Source organism: Somniosus microcephalus, chromosome 14 (assembly GCF_052327205.1).
Source record: "Somniosus microcephalus isolate GS21.2 chromosome 14, FLI_Smic_1.0, whole genome shotgun sequence".
Classification (NCBI taxonomy): Eukaryota; Metazoa; Chordata; class Chondrichthyes; order Squaliformes; family Somniosidae; genus Somniosus; species Somniosus microcephalus.
In genome coordinates, this window is record NC_141000.1 from 2,428,552 (window position 1) to 2,451,208 (window position 22,657).

Genomic DNA, 22,657 nt, shown 5'->3' on the forward strand with positions numbered 1-22,657 from the left:
TGGTAATGCATCTTCCTCCACAGGATGGCGCTGTCACCTCTAAACACATTGTGACAAGAATCCCTGTTATTCTTGCCTACTCCAGAGGTGGCAGTGTAACCTTTAACAGATTGTGCACTGATACAGGATTTAGCAGCCCAGATAGTCCCAGAGGTGTGGGGTGTGACATAGAGTCATAGAGTCATAGAGTAATACAGCACGGATAGAGGCCCTTCGGCCCATCGTGTCCGCGCCGGCCATCAAGCCCTGTCTAATCTAATCCCATATTCCAGCATTTGGCCCGTAGCCTTGTATGCTATGGCATTTCAAGTGCACATCCAAATGCTTCTTAAATGTTGTGAGGGTTTCTGCCTCCACAACCCTTTCAGGCAGTGAGTTCCAGACTCCAACCACCCTCTGGGTGAAAAAGTTCTTTCTCAAATCCCCTCTAAACCTCCCGCCCTTTACCTTGAATCTATGCCCCCTAGTTATCGACCCCTCTACTAAGGGAAAAAGCTCCTCAGCATCCATCCTATCTATGCCCCTCATAATTTTGTACACCTCAATCATGTCCCCCCTCAGCCTCCTCAGCTCCAAGGAAAACAAACCCAACCTGCCCAGTCTCTCTTCATAGCTGAAGCGCTCCAGCCCTGGTAACATCCTGGTGAACCTCCTCTGCACCCTCTCTAACGCGATCACATCCTTCCTGTAGTGTGGCGACCAGAACTGCACACAATATTCCAGCTGTGGCCTAACCAGTGTTTTATACAGCTCCATCATAACCTCCTTGCTCTTATATTCAATGCCTCGGCTAATGAAGGCAAGTATCCCATATGCCTTTTTTACCACCTTATCCACCTGTTCCGCCGCCTTCAGGGATCTGTGTACTTGCACACCCAGATCCCTCTGACCCTCCGTCTTGCCTAGGGTCTTTCCATTCATTGTGTATTCCTTTGCCTTGTTAGTCCCCCCAAAGTGCATCACCTCGCACTTTTCCGGGTTAAATTCCATTTGCCACTGTTCCGCCCATCTGACCAACCCATCTATATCGTCCTGCAGACTGAGGCTACCCTCCTCGCTATTTACCACCCTACCAATTTTTGTATCATCCGCGAACTTACTGATCATACCCTTTACATTCATATCCAAGTCATTAATGTAGACCACAAACAGCAAGGGACCCAGCACCGATCCCTGTGGTACCCCACTGGCCACAGGCTTCCAGTCACAAATGCTGGAACTTCCATCCGCTATTACAATGCGAATCAATATAATACAACAAAAACTTGTTTTTTTTTAAGAGCATCTATAATGTAGTAAAATGTCCCAAGGCGCTTCACAGAGGTGTAATCAGAGAAAAATCAGCATCAAGTCAAGGCACGAAATATTAGGAAGTGTAGTCAAAGAGGTGGGTTTATTAAAGAGGGTCTTGGAGGAGAAGGAGACAGAGGGGTTTAGGGAGGGTTTTCCAGAGCGTGGGGCCTAGGCAGGTTGAAAGCACACCAATGGTGGGGCAAAGGGAGGGATGCACAAGAGTTCAGAGTAGGCCATGGAGGGATTTAAACATGAGGATGAGCATTTTAATTTGAAGGCTTTGGGGTCTGGGGTCCAATATAGGTTGGTGCGCACAGGGGTGATGGGTTTGTCAGGACCAGCAGCAGCTTGCCTGACTCCTGGCATGAGAACACCGGCACTGCTGCAAGAATCCTGATGGGTCTCCTGATGCTACTGAGCAATCATCCAGTAAGCCGCCTGACACTCCAACATCCCTTCATTTTATTTCCCTCTTGATGAAACACAGCAAGATCCCACTGAGGAGGAGGAAAGTGGGCAAGGCCCTGCCACGTCTGCATCACTCACCACATCCTCACCCAGACGGTCATTCATCATTTCTCACTCACCAGTCCCGGGTGGGGGAGAACAGATAATCACGGAAAGTTTGTCACTGGGTGATGCACAGAGCAGAAGGATGCGGGTGGAGTCTGCAGTGGGAGATATCAGTCCTTGGCTCCAGAGTCTGCGGAATCCGATTTCAAGGCCCTGCTCTAAAAAGGTTGTTTGATGAACATCATACATGGAGGCACTGAGGACCATCCATGCAGGACAGAGGCAAATGGCAGGAGTCATGGTGGAGTCAAATGCCACCCTGAGCGCCAACTTGAGAAGGTTTCAATGTGGGGCAGCACTGCCTGGAGTGAGTGGCGGTGCCAGGAACATCTTACGGCGCGGTCTCCAGATTCCAGCTGCTTCTAACGTGGAGGGATGGACCATTGCCCTTTAGGCCTTGGGGTTTCATGTGGAGAGCCACTTCTGAGCTTCGTTTCTCAGGATGTCCAGGACATAACTACCACCACTGGGTCTGTCCTGCTGATCAGTGGGAACTCATCCAGGACCCAGCATGTCACGTTGGCAGGAGTCGACCCTCACTCTGCCCACACTCCTGACGAAAGCACATGTGAGCTCTCCAGTCAGTTCCCTCAGATGCCTGTTCATGCGGATGGAAGGAGACAGGACCAGGCAGCCCATGTACCTGCAGTGTCGACGTAGACTGTAGCAGGGTCCGCCCAGGACTTGGCAGCTCTGAGACAAAGCCCACCTTGGTCCCAAGAGGCTCACAATCCCAGAGTGCAGCATCTCTGGCCCTCTGGTTGACGGAAGCTCCAGAATAGGATTAAGGACTGAACTGAGAGGTACCAAGGGTGAGCATAGCAAGAATAACAATACAAGGTGTGTTGTGAACAGGGACTGTGTATAGTTTGGGGTGATGGTATAAGTGTCAGCTGCTTTCACGATCACAGTTGTGATTTAGGGACAAAAATGGCACATTTTGGGATAACTGTGAGGGCTACAAGAGTTGGGGTATCTGTGAAGTGATGCGTTTTGGAAGGAGAGGCAAGAAAAACTGAATAGTACAATTTTTAAGGGGGTGCAGGAACCCAGGAGCTCACATACACAAATCTTTGACGGTGACAGGACGAGTTGATAAGGCTATTTAAAAAAAAAAGCATATGAGATCCTGAGCTTAATAAATAGAGGCATAGAGTACAAAAACAAGTAAGTTATGCTAAACCTTTATAAAGCACTGGTTAGGCCCCAGCTGGAGTAATGTGTCCAATTCTGGGAACCAGACTTTAGGAAGAATGTCAACACCTTGGAGAAGGTGCAGAGGAGATTTACTAGAATGGTACCAGGGATGAGGGACTATAGTTATATGGAGAAACTAGAGAAGCTGGGGTTGTTCTCCTTAGAGCAGAGAAGGTTAAGAACATAAGAAATAGGATCAGGAGTAGGCCACATGGCCCCTCAAGCCTGCTCTGCCATTCAATAAGATCATGACTGATCATCAAGGGGAGATTTAATAGGTGTTTTGATAGAGTTAATAAGGAGAAACTGTTTCCCGTGACTGAAGGTTTGGTAACCAGAGGAGACAGATTTAAGATAATTAGGAAAGGAGCTAGAGGGCGATGAGGAGAATTGTTTTTTATGCAGCGAGTTACATACGAACATACGAATTAGGAGCAGGAGCCGGCCACTCGGCCCTTCGAGCCTGCTCCGCCATTCAATAAGATCATGGCTGATCCGATTACTCCACATTCCCGCCTGCCCCCGATAACCTTTCACCCCCTTGCTTACCAAGAATCTATCTACCTCTGCCTTAAAAATATTCAAAGACTCTGCTTCCACCGCCCTCTGAGGAAGAGAGTTCCAAAGACTCACGACCCTCTGTGAGAAAAAAATTCTCCTCATCTCTGTCTTAAATGGGCGACCCCTTATTTTTAAACAGTGACCCCTAGTTCTAGATTCTCCCACAAGAGGAAACATCCTCTCCACATCCACCCTGTCCAGACCCCTCAGGATCTTATATGTTTCAATCAAGTCACCCCTTATTCTTCTAAACTCCAGCGGATACAAGCCTAGCCTGTCCAACCTTTCCTCATAAGACAACCCGCCCATTCCAGCTATTAGTCTTGTAAACCTTCTCTGAACTGCTTACAATGCATTTACATCCTTCCTTAAATAAGGAGACCAATACTGTACACAGTGCTCCAGATGTGGTCTCACCAATGCCCTGTATAACTGAAGCATAACCTCCCTACTTTTGTATTCAATTCCCCTCGCAATAAACAATAACATTCTATTAGCTTTCCTAATTACTTGCTGTACCTGCATTGTAACCTTTTGCGATTCATGCACTAGGACACCCAGATCCCTCTGCGTCTCAGAGCTCTGCAATCTCTCACCATTTAGATAATATGCTTCTTTTTTATTCTTCCTGCCAAAATGGACAATTTCACATTTTCCCACATTATACTCCATCTGTCAGATCTTTGCCCACTCACTTAACCTATCTATATCCCTTTGTAGCCTCCTTATGTCCGCTTCACAATTTACTTTCCTACCTATCTTTGTGTCATCAGCAAATTTAGCAACCATACCTTTGGTCCCTTCATCTAAGTCATTTATATAAATTGTAAAAAGTTGAGGCCCGAGCACTGATCCCTGTGGTACACCACTCGTTACATCTTGCCAATCAGAAAATGACCCATTTATGCCTACTCTCTGTTTCCTGTTAGCTAGCCAATCTTCTATCCATGCCAATATGTTACCCCCTACACCATGAGCTTTTATTTTCCACAATAACCTTTGATGTGGCACCTTATCAAATGCCTTCTGGAAATCTAAGTACAGTACATCCACCGGTTCCCCTTTATCCACAGCACATGTTACTTCCTCAAAGAACTCCAATAAATTGGTTAAACATGATTTCCCTTGCACAAAATCATGTTGACTCTGCCTGATTACTTTGAACTTTTCTAAATGCCCTGCTATAACGTCTTTAATAATAATTCTAACATCTTCCCTATGACAGATGTTAAGCTAACTGGCCTGTAGTTTTTGCTTTCTGTCTCCCTCCCTTTTTGAATAAAGGAGTTACATTCGCTATTTTCCAATCTAATGGAACCTTCCCCGAATCTAGGGAATTTTGGAAAATTAAAACCAACTATCTCACTAGCCATTTCTTTTAAGACCCTAGGATGAAGTCCATCAGGACCCGGGGACTTGTCAGCCCGCTGCCCCAACAATTTGCTCAGTACCACTTCCCTGGTGATTATAATTTTCTTGAGTTCCTCCCTCCCTCCCATTTCCTGATTTACAGCTATTTCTGGGATGTTACTTCTATCCTCTATAGTGAAGACCGATGAAAAATACCTGTTCATTTCAACTGCCATCTCCTTATTTTCCATTATTAATTCCCCAGACTCACTTTTTAAAATATCTATAGAAACTCTTACTATCTGTTTTTATATTTCTAGCTAGCTTTCTCTCGTACTCTAATTTTTCACTCCTTATTAATCTTTTAGTCATTCTTTGCTGTTTTTTATATTCTGTCCAATCTTCTGACCTGCCACCCATCTTTGCACAATTATATGCTTTTTCTTTAAGTTTAATACTATCTTTAACTTTTTTAGTTAACCACGGATGGTGGGTCCTCCCTTTGGAATTTTTCTTATTGGAATGTATATATTCTGTGTATTTTGAAATATCCCCTTAAATGTCTGCCACTGCAGCTCTATTGACCTATCCCTTAACCTAATTTGCCAGTTCACTTTAGCTAGCTCTGCTTTCATGCCCTCATAATTGCCCTTATTTAAATTTAAAATACTCGTCTTGGACCCACTCTTCTCTCTCTCAAACTGAATATAAATTCAATCATATTATGATCGCTGCTACCTAGGGGCGCCTTCACTATGAGGTCATTAATTAATCCTATCTCGTTGCACAATACCAGGTCTAGTATAGCCTGCTCTCTGGTTGGCTCCAGAACGTGCTGTTGTAAGAAACTATCCCGAAAACATTCCATGAACTCCTCATCTATGCTACCTTTGCCCATCTGATTTTTCCAGTCTATATGCAGATTAAAATCCCCCATGATTATTGCCGTACCCTTCTGACAATCTCCCATTATTTCTTCCTTTATACTCCATCCTACCGTGTGGTTACTGGGGGCCTGTACACCACTCCCACAAGTAACTTCTTGCCTTTATTATTTCTCATTTCTACCCAAACCGCTTCTACATCCTGGTTTCCTGAACTTAGGTCATCCCTCTTTATTGTGCTAATACCATCATTAATTAACAGAGCCACCCCTCCAACTTTTCCCACCTTCCTATCCTTCAATATTCAGGTCCCAATCTATGTCATCCTGCAGCCATGTTTCTGTAATGGCTATCAGCGCAAATAGAAATAAATAAATATGATGGCCCAGAACTTCGGGTCTCCACGGGTGAGTACGCACGGGATACTCACCCGTAGGCCCAATGGAAGTGCCGGTTTCCTGCATGCACTGCGCATGCGCGGGAAATCGGCACTTCCGTTCCCCTGAAAGAAGGAGTTCAGAGTTCGAACGCGTGCGCAGGAGAGGCTGCGCGTGCGCATCGAACTTACCTTTTTTTTGCAGGTTTTCCCAGGAAGGTAAGTCTCCAGAAGTTAGACATTTAAAAAGCAGTCGCAAGGCCTGCTTTTTACAAGGTAAGTGGTGAATTAATTAAAATTAAAACATTTTTTCCACAGGTTTATTATTTTTAAATACTTTAAAGAAAGGTAAGTTTATTTTTAGCCCCGTTAGAAAATAACATTATTTTTTCCAAAAATTTAAATTATTGTTTAAAATAGTTATTTCATGTAAAAATGTGATGTTTTAAAAAAAATTATTTGAAGATTTAGTGATGTTTTGGGGCCCGTAGTATTTATGGTTTTGACAGCTCTTCCTGTCAATTTTATGAATGGGCATTTCCCTGCTACCATTGGCTCTCCATGGCCCACGTGATCCCAGGGGACGCTTCGAACTAACTGCGCCCCTGGGATACGCGAGCACTGCGCGCCGGCAGTTGGAGGAGGCCCAGGATTGGAATTCCACGGGGGCCCACAGCACAACGGCCGGCGCGCAAGGTAAGTGCAGGTCGGGGCTTACACCCGCGGGAAGCCCCCGACCCAAATTTCTGGGCCAATCTATAAGTTCATCTGTTTAGATTCGAATGCTACGTGCATTCAGATGCAGAGCCTTTAGTTTTGTCCTTTTATTATTTTTGTAACCTCTAGCCTTATCTGTTGATTTACTTTTAGATTTGTACTCTCTATTCCTTCCTGTCACAGTTGTTATGATCTGGAATGCACTGCCTGAAAGGGTGGTGGAAGCAGATTCAGTAGTAACTTTTAAAAGGGAATTGGAGAAATACTTGAAAAAGAGAACATTTGCAGGGCTATGGGGAGAGAGCAGGAGAGTGGGACTATTGGAGAGCTCTACCAAAGAGCTGGCACAGGCATGATGGGCTGAATAGCCTCCTTCTGTGCTGTATCATTGTAGAACCACAGCCAACAAGAGAGGGCTTGAGGGCCACAAGCGAGGGCTTGGAGGTTACTGTAAGGGCAACAAGAGGAATTGGGGGTAACTTCTTACGCCTGCGCCCACTTCTGGGATTTGCAGCTGTCAAAACTAGGAGATCTCTGGTGTCTGAATCCTACCCTCTCTGACCCATCACCAGAAATTTGCCATCTTGATGCAAATTCGATTGCATAAATTCCTCCAGCAAACTGTGAGCAGAGCCATGGGTGAAACACTATCTTGACTTGATGATTTGGACTGTGACAGATTACCTGGTCCATTTTCCTGTATTATCCCAAGCTGCTCCTGCTGCCCCCAGCCCTTATTCATCCCAAAGCCAAGGTCCCAGCCATCCGCTGAAAACCTGCTTTAAGATGCCAACTCATGATTTGCTTCAGTGGTTCAGTCAGGTCTGGACACAGTCCGTGGAGCCTGCACCATGAGCAAATATGGGGTGGGGGGGTGAGAGGCACACTGTCAGTGAGCAGCCTGCCCTCAGCTCCCAAACCCGCGACCTCTTCCACCTAGAAGGACAAGGGCAGCAGGCGCATGGGAACACCACCACCTCCAAGTTCCCCTCCAAGTCATACACCATCCTGACTTGGAAGTATATCGCCGATCCTTCATCGTCGCTGGGTCAAAATCCTGGAACTCCCTCCCTAACAGCGCTGTGGGAGCACCTTCACCACACGGACTGCAGCGGTTCAAGAAGGCGGCTCACTACCACCTTCTCAAGGGCAACTAGGGATGGGCAATAAATGCTGGCCTTGCCAGCGAAGCCCACATCCCAGGAACAAATTTAAAGAAAAAGCTCCATCTCCATTCAAACCAGCCAAGACCCCGACATAGGTCACTGAGTGAATACGGCTTCCTCTCTGACCTGCTCAGCGACAGATGCCGCCTTGTCAGTGTCGCCCATGTCCTCAGATCAAGCACAAAAACGTGTGAGGACTTGGCAAGGATCCACAGTAATTATACAACACAACACATAGGCCAACAACACTTAGTGACCATGTCCCTGTAGTTAGAGCACTGCGTTCAGTTCTGGGCCCCACACCTCAGGAAGGATATATTGGCCTTGGAGGGGGGGCAGCGCAGATTCACCAGAATCACACCGGGGCTACAAGGATTAAACTATGAGGACAGGTTGCACAGACTGGGCTTGTATTCCCTTGAGTTTAGAAGATTAAGCGATGATCTAATCGAGGTGTTGAAGATGATTAAAGGAGTTGATCGGGTCGATAGAGAGAAACTACTTCCTCTGGTGGGGGGAGTCCAGAAGAAGAGGGCAGAACCTTAAAATTAGAGCCAGGCCGTTCAGAGGTGATGTCGGGAAGCACCTCTTCACACAAAGGGCAGTGGAAATCTGGAACTCTTTCCTCCCAGAAAGCTGTTACAGCTGGGGGTCGATTGAAAATTTCAAAACTGAGATTGATAGATTTTTGTTAGGCAAGGGATATGGAATCAAGGCGGGTAGATGGAGTTAAGCCATGATCTAATGGAATGGTGAAATAGGCTCGAGGGGCTGCATGGCCTCCTCTTGTTCCTAGTTGGAACCGACAGGTAAGCTCACTTCAACAACCATCTTTTTCTGCATCTTTTCCTAGATCTTGTGGGCAGCCCAGACTGAACTAAGCCTAGCCGCTCCCTCCTGCCTGGAGCACCGCCCTTCAGTGCTTTGTAGAGAGTCTGCAGTGGCAAACGTCAACCACCTCATGCCCATTTCCAGTAGCAGCACCTGCACATTGCCACCCATCAAGCATTGGGCATTGCATGCTGCCCCAACTCCGTCACTGGCCTACAGACTCTGTTTCACCCGTTGGGGGTTGTCTGGCACTTGTTCACCCCAAACCGCCTTCGCAAAGGCTCAAATGAGCCATGTATTCATTTCCAGACTTTTTTAAAGGTTAGCGCAATATGTAGCCACTTACTTTTATGTAGCCACATCTCTTCACCTGTCCCTTTAACATTTGTCAGCAGCTTTAAGGGATGATTTCCCATCTCAATGAGGGTCAAGAGCTCGCTCACATTATCCTCATTCTGCTGACCTGGAAGTTCCTGGGGTGCAAATCCTGGCTGCCACTCACCTGAAGCTTATGCTTCTAACATCTGTATTAAAAGGAAGAAAGACTTGCATTTCTGTAGTGCCTTTCACAACCTCAGGACGTCCTAAAGCACTTCCCAGCCAACAAAGTGCCTTTGAAGGAAACGCGGCAGCCAATTTGTGCACAGCAAGGTCCCACAAACAGCAACATGATAAGGATCAGATGATTTTTTTTTAGATGTTGGTTGAGGGATAAATATAGGCCAGGACACCAGGGAGAACTCACCTGCTCTTCTTCGAAATAGTGCCATGGGATCTTTTACGTCCACCTGAGAGGGCAGCCGGGGCCTCGATTTAATGTCTCACCTGCAAGACGGCACCTCCGCCAGTGCAGCACTCCCTCAGTACTGCACTGAAATGTCAGCCTACAGTATGTGAACCCACAACCTTCTGAACCGCGATTGACACTTTTAATAAGTATTTTGTGTTTACGGGGAGTTTTTCTCTCTCTCTCTCTCTTTCTAGCTATCTTTGTACATAATAATCCAAATCGTTACCTTTTTTCTCTTTTTTTTGTAAAGATTTTTGGAAGAAGTTTGCATATGGGCCAATCAATTGCAAGCAATTTGCTCAGAACAAATGATGACACAGGAAGTGTGATGGTCAGGAAATCCAGAGGCTATTTGTATTGTATTAGTGGAGCTCCTACGGCACTGTTCTTCACAGGTCAGATGCTATGCTGGTTATAAGAACAGGAGTTTATACCCTATAATTCGCAATGTCTTAATCTGTTGAGGTGGATTTTAAGTAAGCAGGTCATTCAAAGTTTAATTGTTTGGTCAGGGTACTCTGTGCTTGTCAGCTTCGGCTCAAGGTCCAGAGGCTGTCAATAGTATTACACTTAAGATTGATTAGCATGTGATAAAGTACGTGTCTGTGGTATGAGAGATAGGCAGCTATCGCTAGATAGATTGCAACAGTTATCATGGGTGCCGAGCACGCGCCCCACCATTATTGTGATTTATTTGGATTTCCAAAAGGCATTCGATAAGGTGCCACATAAAAGGTTGTTAAGCAAGATTAGGGCTCATGGGGTTGGGGGTAATATTGCATGGATAGAGGATTGGTTAAAGGACAGAAAACAGAGACAAGGGATAAACGGGTCATTTTCAGGTTGGCAGGCTGTAACTAGTGGAGTGCTTGGGCCTCAGCTATTTACAATCTACATCAATGACTTCGATGAAGGGACCGAGTGTAATGTATCCAAGTTTTCTGACGATACAAAGCTAGGTGGGAAAGTAAGCTGTGAGGATACAAAGAGGCTGCAATGGTTAAGTGAGTGGGCAATAAGGTGGCAGATGGAGTATAATGTGGGGAAATGTGAGGTTATTCACTTTGGTACGAAGAATAGAAAAACAGTATTTTTTAAATGGTGATAAACTATTAAATGTTGGTGTTCAGAGAGGTTTAGGTGTCATCGTACCTGCCTTAGAGGCGGTGCAACGGAGGTTCACTAGACTGATTCCTGGGATGAGAGGGCTGTCCTATGAGGAGAGATTGTGTAGAATGGACCGATACTCTCTGGAGTTTAGAAGAATGAGAGGTGATCTCATTGAAACATACAAGATTCTGAGGAGGATTAACAGGGTAGATGCTGAGAGGTTGTTTCCCCTGGCTGGAGAGTCTAGAACCAGGGGTCACAGTCTCAGGATAAGGGGTCAGCCATTTAAGACTGAGATGAGGAGGAATTTCTTCACTCAGAGGGTTGTGAATCATTGGAATTCTCTGCCTCAGAGGGCTGCGGATGCTGAGTTGTTGAGTATATTCAAGGCTGAGAGAGAGAGATTTTTGAACTCTAGGGGAATCAAGGGATATGGTATGGGGATCGGGCAGGAAAGTGGAGTTGAGGTCGAAGATCAACCATGATCTTATTGCATGGCGGAGCAGGCTTGAGGGGCCGTATGGCCTACTCCTGCTCTTTTTTCTTCTGCTCTTATGTGATGAACATGATTACATAATGTATCCGGATGAAATGTATCCCAGGCTGTTAAGAGAAGCAAGGGAGGAAATAGCGGAGGCTCTGACCATCATTTTACAATCCTCTCTGGCTACAGGTGTGGTGCTGGAGGACTACTAACATTGTACTGTTGTTTAAAAAGGGAGAAAGGGATAGACCAAGTCATTACAGGCCAGTCAGCCTAACCTCAGTGGTGGGCAAATTTTGGAAAAAATTCTGAGGGACAGTATTAATCGTCATTTAGAAAGGCACAGATTAATCGACAGTCAGCATGGATTTGTTAAGGGAAGGTCGTGTCTGACTAACTTGATTGAATTTTTTGAGGAGGTAACAAGGAGGGTCGATGAGGGTAGCGTGTTTGATGTAGTCTACATGGATTTTAGCAAGGCTTTTGACAAGATCCCACATGGCAGACTGGTCAGAAAAGTAAAAGCCCATGGGATCCAAGGGAAAGTGGCAAGTTGGATCCAAACTTGGCTCAGTGGCAGGAAGCAAAGGGTAATGGTCAACGGGTGACTTTGTGACCGGAAGGTTGTTTCCAGTGGGGCTCTGCAGGGCTCAGTACTGGGTCCCTTGCTTTTTGTGGTATATATCAATGATTTAGACTTCAATGTCGGGGGCATGATTAAGAAGTTTGCAGATGTTACAAAAATTGGCCGTGTGGTTGATAGTGAGGAAGAAAGCTGTAGACTGCAGGAAGCTATCAATGGACTGGTCCAATGGGCAGAAAAGCAGCAAATGGAATTCAATCTGGAGAAGTGTGAGGTAATGCATTTGGGGAGGGCTAGTGTAAGATCTTATTGATCTCTCAGAGTTCTTGGACAAGACACCAATAGGCAGCAGCCAGTATGTTTGAGCAATAGATCAAGATTTATTAAGCTTACAGCATAATATACTTAACAATAGGCGATAGTTTTAATGAGTAGCTCGCAGCCCTTGGTCTCTGGAACCTCTTGGACCCAGATGACATCGTCTTAAGTCTGTTCCTTTGTTCTCGCAGTAAGTCTGTGTAAAGTTGTTCTTTGAGTATCGAGGTTTTAACCCTTTTCTTATCAACAGTTCATTTGGCCAGTGTCCATATATGGTCTTTAACAAAATCACCTTCTTTAATTGGTTCTAATGGTCAAAATACCATTGTCACTCAGACTAAGGGTAGCATCTTGGCCACTCCTTTTTCCAGTACTTTTCCACAACCTTATCGTGCTGTCTTGTTATCTTGTTTGTAGTTTTTCACCCCATTGGAAATTACCCTATCTCTTTTATTCCTGCCTCCCTGATACAAGCAGTACAAGGCCTTATACCAAGGGCCCAGCCCATGTCAGCGCCGTTTCACTAGTTTTGACGGTATCCAGACTATCTTACTTCAATCTACCAGATAAATACCTTAACTCCCATGATCGCTCTCATTTTATGTCCTTATACTAATTGGGGGAAAAATTCGGTATCGCCCCGTTTGGGGCGCAATTATCGGCCGGGCACAAAGATTAGCGCCTGGCGCTAATTATCGCCTCCGACTGCAAACTTGGTTTTTATCGCCCCTGGAGGTGATTGGAGCGCTAAATCAGGCGCTACACAACTGTCTTAAGGCGCTAACGCCGAGGAGCGAGGCGCTACCTCAGAGCACTGGCGAAACTCATGCAATGGAACACAGACACACTGGCGCCGGCCAGTTCTTAAAGGGGATTGGGTCGATCTTGCTCTCCATCCACACCCTGCTCATTGTAGCCTTGAATCTGGGCCTGGAGAGACCTGTACATCAAATCTGCTGGAAAGAACAATGGAGAGGCCCAGGGAAAGAGCTCAGAGTGCAGCCCCCACAGTCTCTTCTAAATCAATACAAGGAAGGGCAAATCAAAATGAACCTGCAAAGTGCTGCTCAGTACCCAAAACTCCTCACACAGCGTTGAATCTCTCCAGAAGTCTCTCTCTCTCTCTCTCAGAATGCGTGGTGCAAAAATGTCATCAACAAAAAAAGGCAGGAAGCGGTTGCCTTTAAATAGCGCTCCCCCAGTCCCTTCCTGACTGCAAAATGCTCCCCACTACCTGTCGTTGCTAGCGGCAGGCGGTAAGGCAGGGGGCGCCACTCAATATCTGGTCCAGGGCGCTACCAGGGCGTTGCGCACTCGACTGACGTCACAATTTGCCGGCGCAGGAGATCGTGGCGGTAGTGTTTAGCGCCGCCGCAAAATGTCTAGTCAATTTTGTGAGCGGCGCAAACATCAGCACGCACGGGCGCCAGTTGCTTTGCGCCCCATTAGCGCCCTCTTAAGGCGCTAACGGGAGGTGCAAACCAATTGAATTTTTCCCCCATTATCTTTTAAATATCTTTGCAATTAGTTTTGTTAAGCGAACTCTAATTCCTACTTAGCATTATAATATGTTGTTTAACAATTTAACCTTCACTCGCAGCCTGTGGCTGTTTGTTATCAAAGCTTAATCAAAACTGCTTTTGAATATCCTTGTAGCTGCATTCTGAACAAGCTTTAACATTTCCATACCCACAGGGGATTATGGGTAAGATTAGTTGGTCAATGGCTACACTTCGATTCTCGTCTACTAAATATCTCTAAATATCAGCCTTTCGTACACTAGCGAGGCAAGGGAATATACAATAAATGGTAGGACACTGATAAGTGTAGAGGGACAGAGGGACCTTGGAGTGCAAGTCCACAGATTCCTGAAGGCAGCAGGACAGGTAGATAAGGTGGTTAAGAAGGCATATGGGACACTTTCCTTTATTAACCGCGGCATAGAATATAAGAGCAGGGAGGTTATGCTAGAACTGTATAAAACACTAGTTTGGCCACAGCTAGAGTACTGCATACAATCTGGTCACCACATTACAGAAAAGATGTGATTGCATTAGCGAGGGTACAGAGGAGATTTATGAGGATGTTGTCAGAACTGGAGAATTTTAGCCAGGAGGAAAGATTGGATAGGCTGAGGTTGTTTTCTTTGGAACAGATGAGGCTTAGGAGAGATTTAATTTAGGTGTTTAAAATTATGAGGGGCCTAGATAGAGTGGATAGGAAGGACCTATTTCCCTTAGCAGAGAGGTCAATAACTAGGGGCATAGATTTAAAGTAATTGGGAGAAGGATTAGAGGGGAGTTGAGGAGAACTTTTTCACCCAGAGGGTGGTGGGGGTCTGGAACTCACTGCCTGAAAGGGTGGTAGAGGCAGAAACCCTCATCACATTTAAAAGTACTTGGATATGTACTTGCAGTGCCGTAACCTACAGGGCTATGGACCAAGAGCTGGAAAGTGGGATTAGGCTGGAGAGCTCTTTTTCGGCCGGCACAGACACGATGGGCCGAATGGCCTCCTTCTGTGCTGTAAGTTTCTATGATTACTGTGGGAAATAATCACTCTGTGTCTGCTTCCTTCCCAGGAGGAACCGAGCGAGCTTATGCCTTCACTGACTTTAATCCATCGGGTAGTCTGCTGGCCAGCGTCGGGGGCGACCCAGATTACATGGTCACCATCTGGAACTGGAAGCAGGAAAAAATCGTGCTACGCTCAAAAGCCTTTTCACAGAGTGTTTATCGGGTCACCTTCTCGCTAGAAAATGAAGAACAACTGACCACCTCAGGAACAGGACACATCAAGTAGGTGATCAAACTGAGTAGTGATCGGTTCTGGATTACATCCCATGTTAAGTGTTTTTGCTTTAACAGTTAGTCAGATGATTGTGCATTAATAAACTGGGAAGATTAGCTTGGAGAGAAGTGTGCTTGGAAATGTCTATACCGCAGTTCCCCACTCCCAGCAGGGAGCCATGCTCGAAGCAAGTGCAGGTCAGAGAAAGCGCTGCAGCAGTGTGGCACCGCATGGGGGTGTGGGAGCAGTGAATTTACCTCGTTCAGTAATCTATGTTGCAGGTACTTATGTTCCCCTTGTGATTTGGGCCTGATAGATATCAAACGATCAGTTACTAATTTGGGAATTCCACTTGCCTGTACCCTATGTGAGGAAAATTGCTCTAAAATTGCTTGGTTGCCTCCATTTGTGACATGGGGATTCCTGTTTCAAAGATAGATGCGAAGCAAAGAGTTGCATGGTGCAACTCATCACTGGCAGTTCAGTGGTGCCTTGTTTTATTTTATATATAAAGTAAACTGTGTTTTCTCATTACTTTTATTCTACAGTAGACAGTGACTTTCTGTTACTACAAAATGGCATACTGTGCAGAGCTACTGTGAAGTAGACTTGCACTGTTTTTAACCTGGACTTGCAGTTAACATAAAGAGCAAAGATGTGGTCGGATGCATTTGTCTCCAAACATTACCCATCATCTTCCGATTAGGCACTTTACAGTCTTCCAGACTCGATATCAAGCTCAACAATTTCAGATCATAACCTCGGCCCCTATTACATTTTTACTTATATTTTTTATCCACACCTTTGTTTTGGCCTTTCCCTCCCCCCCCCCCCCTTATTTTTTTCTCTCTCCCACATGGCAGCTGTCTCCCATTCTGCCAGTGCATTTCACACCTAATCTAGAGCCGTCTTTTGTCTCCACTAGTCCTATCACCATCTCGTCTCGTTTTGAATACTTAATGTCTCTTCTCTTTTGTTCTCTCCCAGCCTGGCCTCTTAATCTATTTCATTTCCTGTGCTTCTTAAGTCTTGACAAAGGGTTTTCACCCGAAACGTTGACTCTATTTTCTCTCCACGGATGTTGCCTGGCCTGCTGAGTTTTTCCAGCATTTTCTGTTGTTATTACCCAGTAAAGGTACATACTGGTATATAGTCAGAGTGCGGACACCACTGTGTCACCCGATCATCTCCATTCTGGCCGGGACTAGTGGTGTCACTATATGCAGCTTTTATAGTATTACGACTTTACAATAAGGTACATGTAAAGTATGCAAACCGTGGAGATTTGCACCTCATTGTTTGTTTGTTTTCTTAATCTCCGCAGGTTTTGGAAGATGGTGGAGACCTTCACGGGGCTGAAACTGCAAGGTGAACTTGGCAGGTTTGGCAAAACTACGCTGACTGACATTGAGGGTTATGTTGAGTTGCCAGATGGAAAGGTACAGTCAGTAATTTTCTACCCCCTCAGTTAATAAGGAAGATAAAATATTCAGTCATTCAAGAAGAAATATGTTTACGAAGTAAAATTTAGACTACCTTCTATTATTGATTTAAAAATATCCTTTGCATTTTGGAATTATTCTTATTTCACACAAACGGCAACACCAAACTTTCCAAATATAAATATAAATTTTTGCCTACGTTCTCTGGTAGAAAAAAATTTGCAAGGAAAATATGGCCATTAGAAGGGACTCTTTCGAGACACCTAGGTGAAGGGTCAAGGTCTATATTGGAAGGTAGGACAGGAGTTGAGCAGAACAGAAGACTCGATAAATCATGAAATAGCAGTCAGGTGATTGAATTTTCAATTGTTCGAAGAAGAGAGCACTGAGAGGTAAGGAGCTCCTAAATTGTGAGATCTTGGGAGACAATAAAATGGAGCCAGAGATGGTCCTAAGCGTCTTCATTTCAACGCAGTGAGGAAGAGCATATAGGAGATAGGTATAAGATAGGACACAGAGAATGGGAGGAATGTTTTGGAGATACGTACAACATATGAGGATGCAAGAAAGAGGAGGATTGTGCAGGACGTATTTACAAGACATGTTAGTGCTGCTTTTCAGTAAATGATTGATCACTTTTGATATCAATGATATGGTTGTCACAGGCACTGTATCTGTTAGAAGGAAAGACCTCCATTTATACAGCACCTTATAATGTGTCTCAACACTTCAAATGGAGGTTGCGATGGGGAAAGAGAGAGATAGATTGGAGGCTGAAAATAAGAGAAGGATTGCTAATCAGACAAAAAGCTTTTCCTTACATCCTGTCCTGTTATGAAGGGGAGAGGTACGGATTTGAATATCAATGAACACTGGAGCCAGCGATTGAGAGGTGTTAGTTTTTGGGATTGGCCTGGCGGACTGTGGGGTTTTTCCGGCCTTATGCTTTCCAATGCTCCTTGTACACATATTCTGGTCGTGCCCCACATTCAGCTGTTCTGGATGGTAGTCCAGGAAGGTTCCTGCTCCACGATTGCTGGGCTGCTCACCGGAAATCTAAAGCACAACACATTCGAGTGCTCGACACGTACAAACTCACAAGTCGCATCCCTGAACACAGTAGGGGGCTGGTTAATGGTTCAGCCTCACTGTGGCAGACAGCTGCCATCCCAACAGTAAACATCTGGCTGAACCATCATTGGGATGCATCCCAGTTGTTCTTGAGATAAATCTACTTGGTGAGTGAGATCACAATCCACACGTTGGATCCTGGGAACAGTTTTTAAAGAGGTCCCATTCAAAATCTCTGCACTTGTGTCTGGTCTGCTAATGGTGAATACTTCTGCACTGCTCAGTGATGAAGGCTTAAGCCTCCTGAGGTTTGTTTGTGATCTAGTCCTCTCTTATAACATCAACATACCTGAGTGGGAACCAACTGTTCCACAAAGAAAAATGGTTGAAACTAAATTGAGACAAGAAAGAAAGAGCTTGGATTTATTTAGACAAAAGGTCTTCGACCTGAAACATTAACTCTGTTTCTCTCTCCACGGATGCTGCCTGACTGTAATGATCAGTAACATGTTATTCTAGAATGGTACACTAGGTGGAGCTGTATGTTTAGTAGTGGGCTACACACAAGGCAGTAGTCAAGATGGATGCCTGTACACTAGTCCACATGGCTGAATAAATGACTAGCTGAAGCTAGCTGTTCATAATGAAAACGTCTATTTATTTATGAACATAACATGGTACCAGGAGTGTCGATACGCCCAGATTGAAAAGGAATGTCTAGGCTTGGTAGTTGGACTAGAAAAGTTCCATGGCTACATATATGGACTTCCCACCTTCACAGTTGAGACAGACCACTGCCCACTGGTTGCCATCATAAAAAAAAACCTGAATGAGATGTCTCCAAGGATTCAATGACTCATGATGAAGCTGCAAAGATATGACTTTGAACTGATCTACACACCAGGCAAACACATAGTGTTAGCAGATGCACTATCCCGAGCACCCACAATGAGTCATGTGAGCTCTACTGAGGAAGACGTGGATGTTCATGTGAGTATGGTCACTGCTGCGCTGCCCGTGTCAGACACAAAATCAAAGCAAATAGCAGAAGAAACAGTAAAAGATACAGTGTTACAAACAGTAATAGAGAACATTCATCATGGTTGGCCAAAAGGTTCCTGTCCAAAGTACTATCACATCAGGTCAGAGTTAAGTGTCGCAAGTGGACTATTACTAAAACAGAACAGAATAGTCATTCCACAGGCTTTACGTCAAGACATGCTCAAAAGGATTCATGAGGGACACCTCGGAATTGAAAAATGCAAAAGGAGAGCAAGAGACACTGTTTATTGGCCTGGCATAAATAAGGACATTGAGAACATGATAGGCGAATGTGAGACATGTCAGAAACACCAAAACAAACAAGCAAAGGAACCAATGATAGTAGCTGACTTACCAACAGCACCTTGGCAAAAGGTTGGTATGGACCTTTTTCATTCGAATGGTAAGGCAGAGAAAGGTGTTCAAGTTCTCAAACAGCTACTGAAGAAAGCAACAGAAAGCAAGTCTGATCCATATCTCGCCCTGCTGAGCTACCGAGCCTCCCCTTTAGACTGTGGTTCTTCACCTGCTGAGCTCCTAATGGGTCGCAAGTTGCGCACCACGCTACCCTGCTGTGCAAAAGAAAAGCAGAGTAAGGAACTAAGACAGAGACTTCAACAGTTAAAGCTGAAACAGAAATCACACGATGACAAGTCATCCAAAACTCTGAAACCATTGACAAGGGATGATGTTGTCAGGATTGAGGATCCAAATGCATGGAACAGGAAAGCTACAGTTCTTGAGGAAGTAGGACCAAGGTCATACACCGTTAGAACTGAGGAAGGACAGATTCTCAGGAGGAACCGCCGTTACCTCCTGAAAACACAAGAAACTATCCAAGAGCAAATCGATGACAATGCCGCAACTGAATCTTGTCACTCACCACCAGAACAATCTAACACAAACACACATACAGGCTCTCATGAAAACACATCAGACTTACCTGTGTTGAGAAGATCCACACGTGAAGTAAAAAAGCCTGATAGACTTAATCTTTGAGTACAAAGAAAACTATAATAAAAGAATGAAAAGCTTAGAGTTCATAAAGTAAAGCTTTGAAAATGTGTTGACTGTTGTGAAGATGTTTATGTCGTTATGATTAATTGATATTGATTTTGTTTAACCGCTAAGGAAGGGGGATGTAATGATCAGTAACATGTCATTCTAGAATGGTACACTAGGTGGAGCTGTATGTTTAGTAGTGGGCTACCCACAAGGCAGTAGTCAAGATGGATGCCTGTACTCTAGTCCACATGGCTGAATAAATGACTAGCTCAAGCTAGCTGTTCATAATGAAAACGTCTATTTATTTATGAACATAATAACACTGACCTGCTGAGTTTTTCCAGCATTTTCTGTTGTTATTTTGGATTTCCAGCATCCGCAGTATTTTGCTATTGGATTTATTTAGTGTCTTTCATGTCCTCAGGATATCCCTCATCTTCACAGCCAATTCAATATTTTTGAAGTATAGTCACTGTTGTTTTGTAGGCAAATGTGGCAGCCAATTTACGTAGAGCAAATTAAATGAATGAAATAATCTTATTTTTAGTAATGTTGATTGAAAGATAAATGTTGGCCAAGACAAAATTTGCCCATTCCACTGAATGATTCTATCTAATTGTACTTGTGTCTGAGAATGTGCTGCTTTCTTGCAGGTAGTGTCTGGCACGGAATGGGGCAATATGCTGTTGTGGGATGGTGGTCTTATCAAAGTGGAACTGTGCAGAAGGGATGGCAAGCCCTGTCATCATGGACCTATAAATCAGTTTGTGCTGGATGAAGGAGAACTTATCACTGTTGGCGCTGATGGGTGTGTGCGGGTGAGTAATGACACTGGCAGATATTGAAACTCAGTGGCTGAACAAACTGCAGCACGAACTACCAACAGAGACCTGCGCCCAGGTCAGTATGAAGTCCATTTCCTTCGATACAAGGCTGGGTGGGACAGTAGCTGTGAGGAGGAGGCAAAGAGGCTACAGAGGGATATGGGTTAAGTGAGTGGGTAAGGTGACAGATGGAGTATAATGTTGGAAAGTGTGAAATTATCCACTTTGGTAGGAAGAATGGAAAAGCAGAATATTTTTTAAAAGGTGAGAGACTAGTAAATGTTGGGGTTCAGAGCGATACATGAATCACAGAACGTTAGCCTGCAGGTACAGCAAGCAAATCGGAAGGCAAATGGCATGTTGGCCTTTATTGCAAGGGGTTGGAGTATAAGAGTAAGGAAATCTTGCTGCAATTGTACAGGGCCTTGGTGAGAACACACCGGGAGTACTGTGCACAGTTCTGGTCTCCTTATCTAAGGAAGGATATACTTGCCTTGGAGGCGGTGCAACAAAGGTTCACTAGATTGATTCCTGGGATGAGAGGGCTGTCCCAAGAGGTGAGATTGAGTAGATTGGGCCGATACTCTCGAGTTTAAAAGATGAGAGGTGATCTCATTGAAACATAAAATTCTTACAGGGCTTGACAAGGTAGATGCTGAGAGGCTGTTTCCCCTGGCTGGACAGTCTAGAACCAGGGGGCACAGGCTCAGGATAAGGGGTCAGCTGTTTAGGACTGAGATGAAGAGGAATTTCTTCACTCAGAGGGTGGTGAATCTTTGGAATTCTCTGCCCCAGAGGGCTGCGGAGGCTCAGTCGTTGAGTATATTCAGGACAGAGATCAATAGATTTTTGGGCTCTTAAATGTGCCCAAATTTAAGATTTGGGGATAGGGCAGGAAAGTAGAGTTGAGGTCGAAGATCAGCCCTGATCTTATTGAATGGTGGAGCAGGCTCGAGGGGCCGTAAGTCCTGCTCCTGCTCCTTATGTTCTGATGACAGAGAAATGGCAGAAGTATTGAATAACTACTTCACCTCAGTTTTTACTAAAGAAGATAACGAAATAGACACTTCACTGGAGGATGAGCTTAAGCAGAATATTAATACATTTGGGAGAGAAAGGGAGAAAATATTTGACAAACTAGCAAAACTAAAAGAGAACCAAACCCCAGGTCTGGATGATGTGCACCCACGCATACTTAAGGAAACTAGGGAGGAGATAGCAGAGGCACTAGTTTATATATAAAAGTTCCATAGGAGAGGTGATTGTGCCAGAGGACTGGCAGACAGCAAATGCTGTTCGTATATCCCCTTGACATTCAATGGCATCACTATCGCCAAATCTCCCACCATCAACATCCTGGGAGTCACCATTAACCAGAAACTTAACTGGACCAGCCACATAAATACTGTGGCAACAAGAGCAGGTCAGAGGCTCGGTATTCTATGGCGAGTGTCTCACCTCCTGACTCCACAAAGCCTTTCCACCATCTACAAGGCACAAGTAAGGAGTGTAATGGAATACTCTCCCCTTGCCTGGATGAGTGCAGCTCCAACAACATTCAAGAAGCTCGACACCATCCAGGACAAAGCAGCCCGCTTGATTGGCACCCCATCCACCACCTTAAACATGCACTCCCTCCACCACCGGCATACCGTGGCTGCAGTGTGTACCATCTTCGGCAGCACCTCCCAAACCCACAACCTCTTCCACCTAGAAGGACAAGGGCAGCAGGCGCATGGGAACGCCACCACCTCCAAGTTCCCCTCCAAGTCACACACCATTCTGACTTAGAAGTATATCGCCGATCCTCCATCGTCGCTGGGTCAAAATCCTGGAATTCCCTCCCTAACAGCACTGTGGGAGTACCTTCACCACACGGACTGCAGCGGTTCAAGAAGGCAGCTCACCTCCACCTTCTCAAGGGCAATTAGGGATGGGCAATAAATGCTGGCTTTGCCAGCAACGCCCATAAGCGAATAAAAAATATATATATACAAAATGGAAGATAGAACAAACCCTGGGAACTACAGACCAGTCAATTTAATGTCAGTAACAGAATCTATACTAAAAGAAGTGATAGAAGAGCATCTAGAGACAGAAAATATAATTGAAAAATAGTCAGCATAGATTGTGAAAAGCTAAGTCATGCTTAACTAACCTGATAGAATTCTTTGAAGAGGTAACAGAAACAGTAGACAAAGGTAATGTAGTAGATATCATGGGGGAGAAATTCGGTATTGCCCCGTTTGGG

General features: G+C 44.9%; 1 protein-coding gene across 1 annotated transcript in view; it reads left to right on the top strand.

Annotated features, from left to right (window-relative positions):
* cfap44 (cilia and flagella associated protein 44) overlaps nucleotides 1–22,657 on the top strand; it is a 209,912-nt gene that overhangs the window by 15,146 nt on the left and 172,109 nt on the right. The window contains exons 5-7 of the mRNA XM_086006122.1: nucleotides 14,815–15,031; nucleotides 16,348–16,462; nucleotides 20,236–20,400. Of these exons, the coding sequence (XP_085862248.1) occupies nucleotides 14,815–15,031; nucleotides 16,348–16,462; nucleotides 20,236–20,400 (497 nt within the window). The remainder of the gene's footprint in view (nucleotides 1–14,814; nucleotides 15,032–16,347; nucleotides 16,463–20,235; nucleotides 20,401–22,657) is intronic.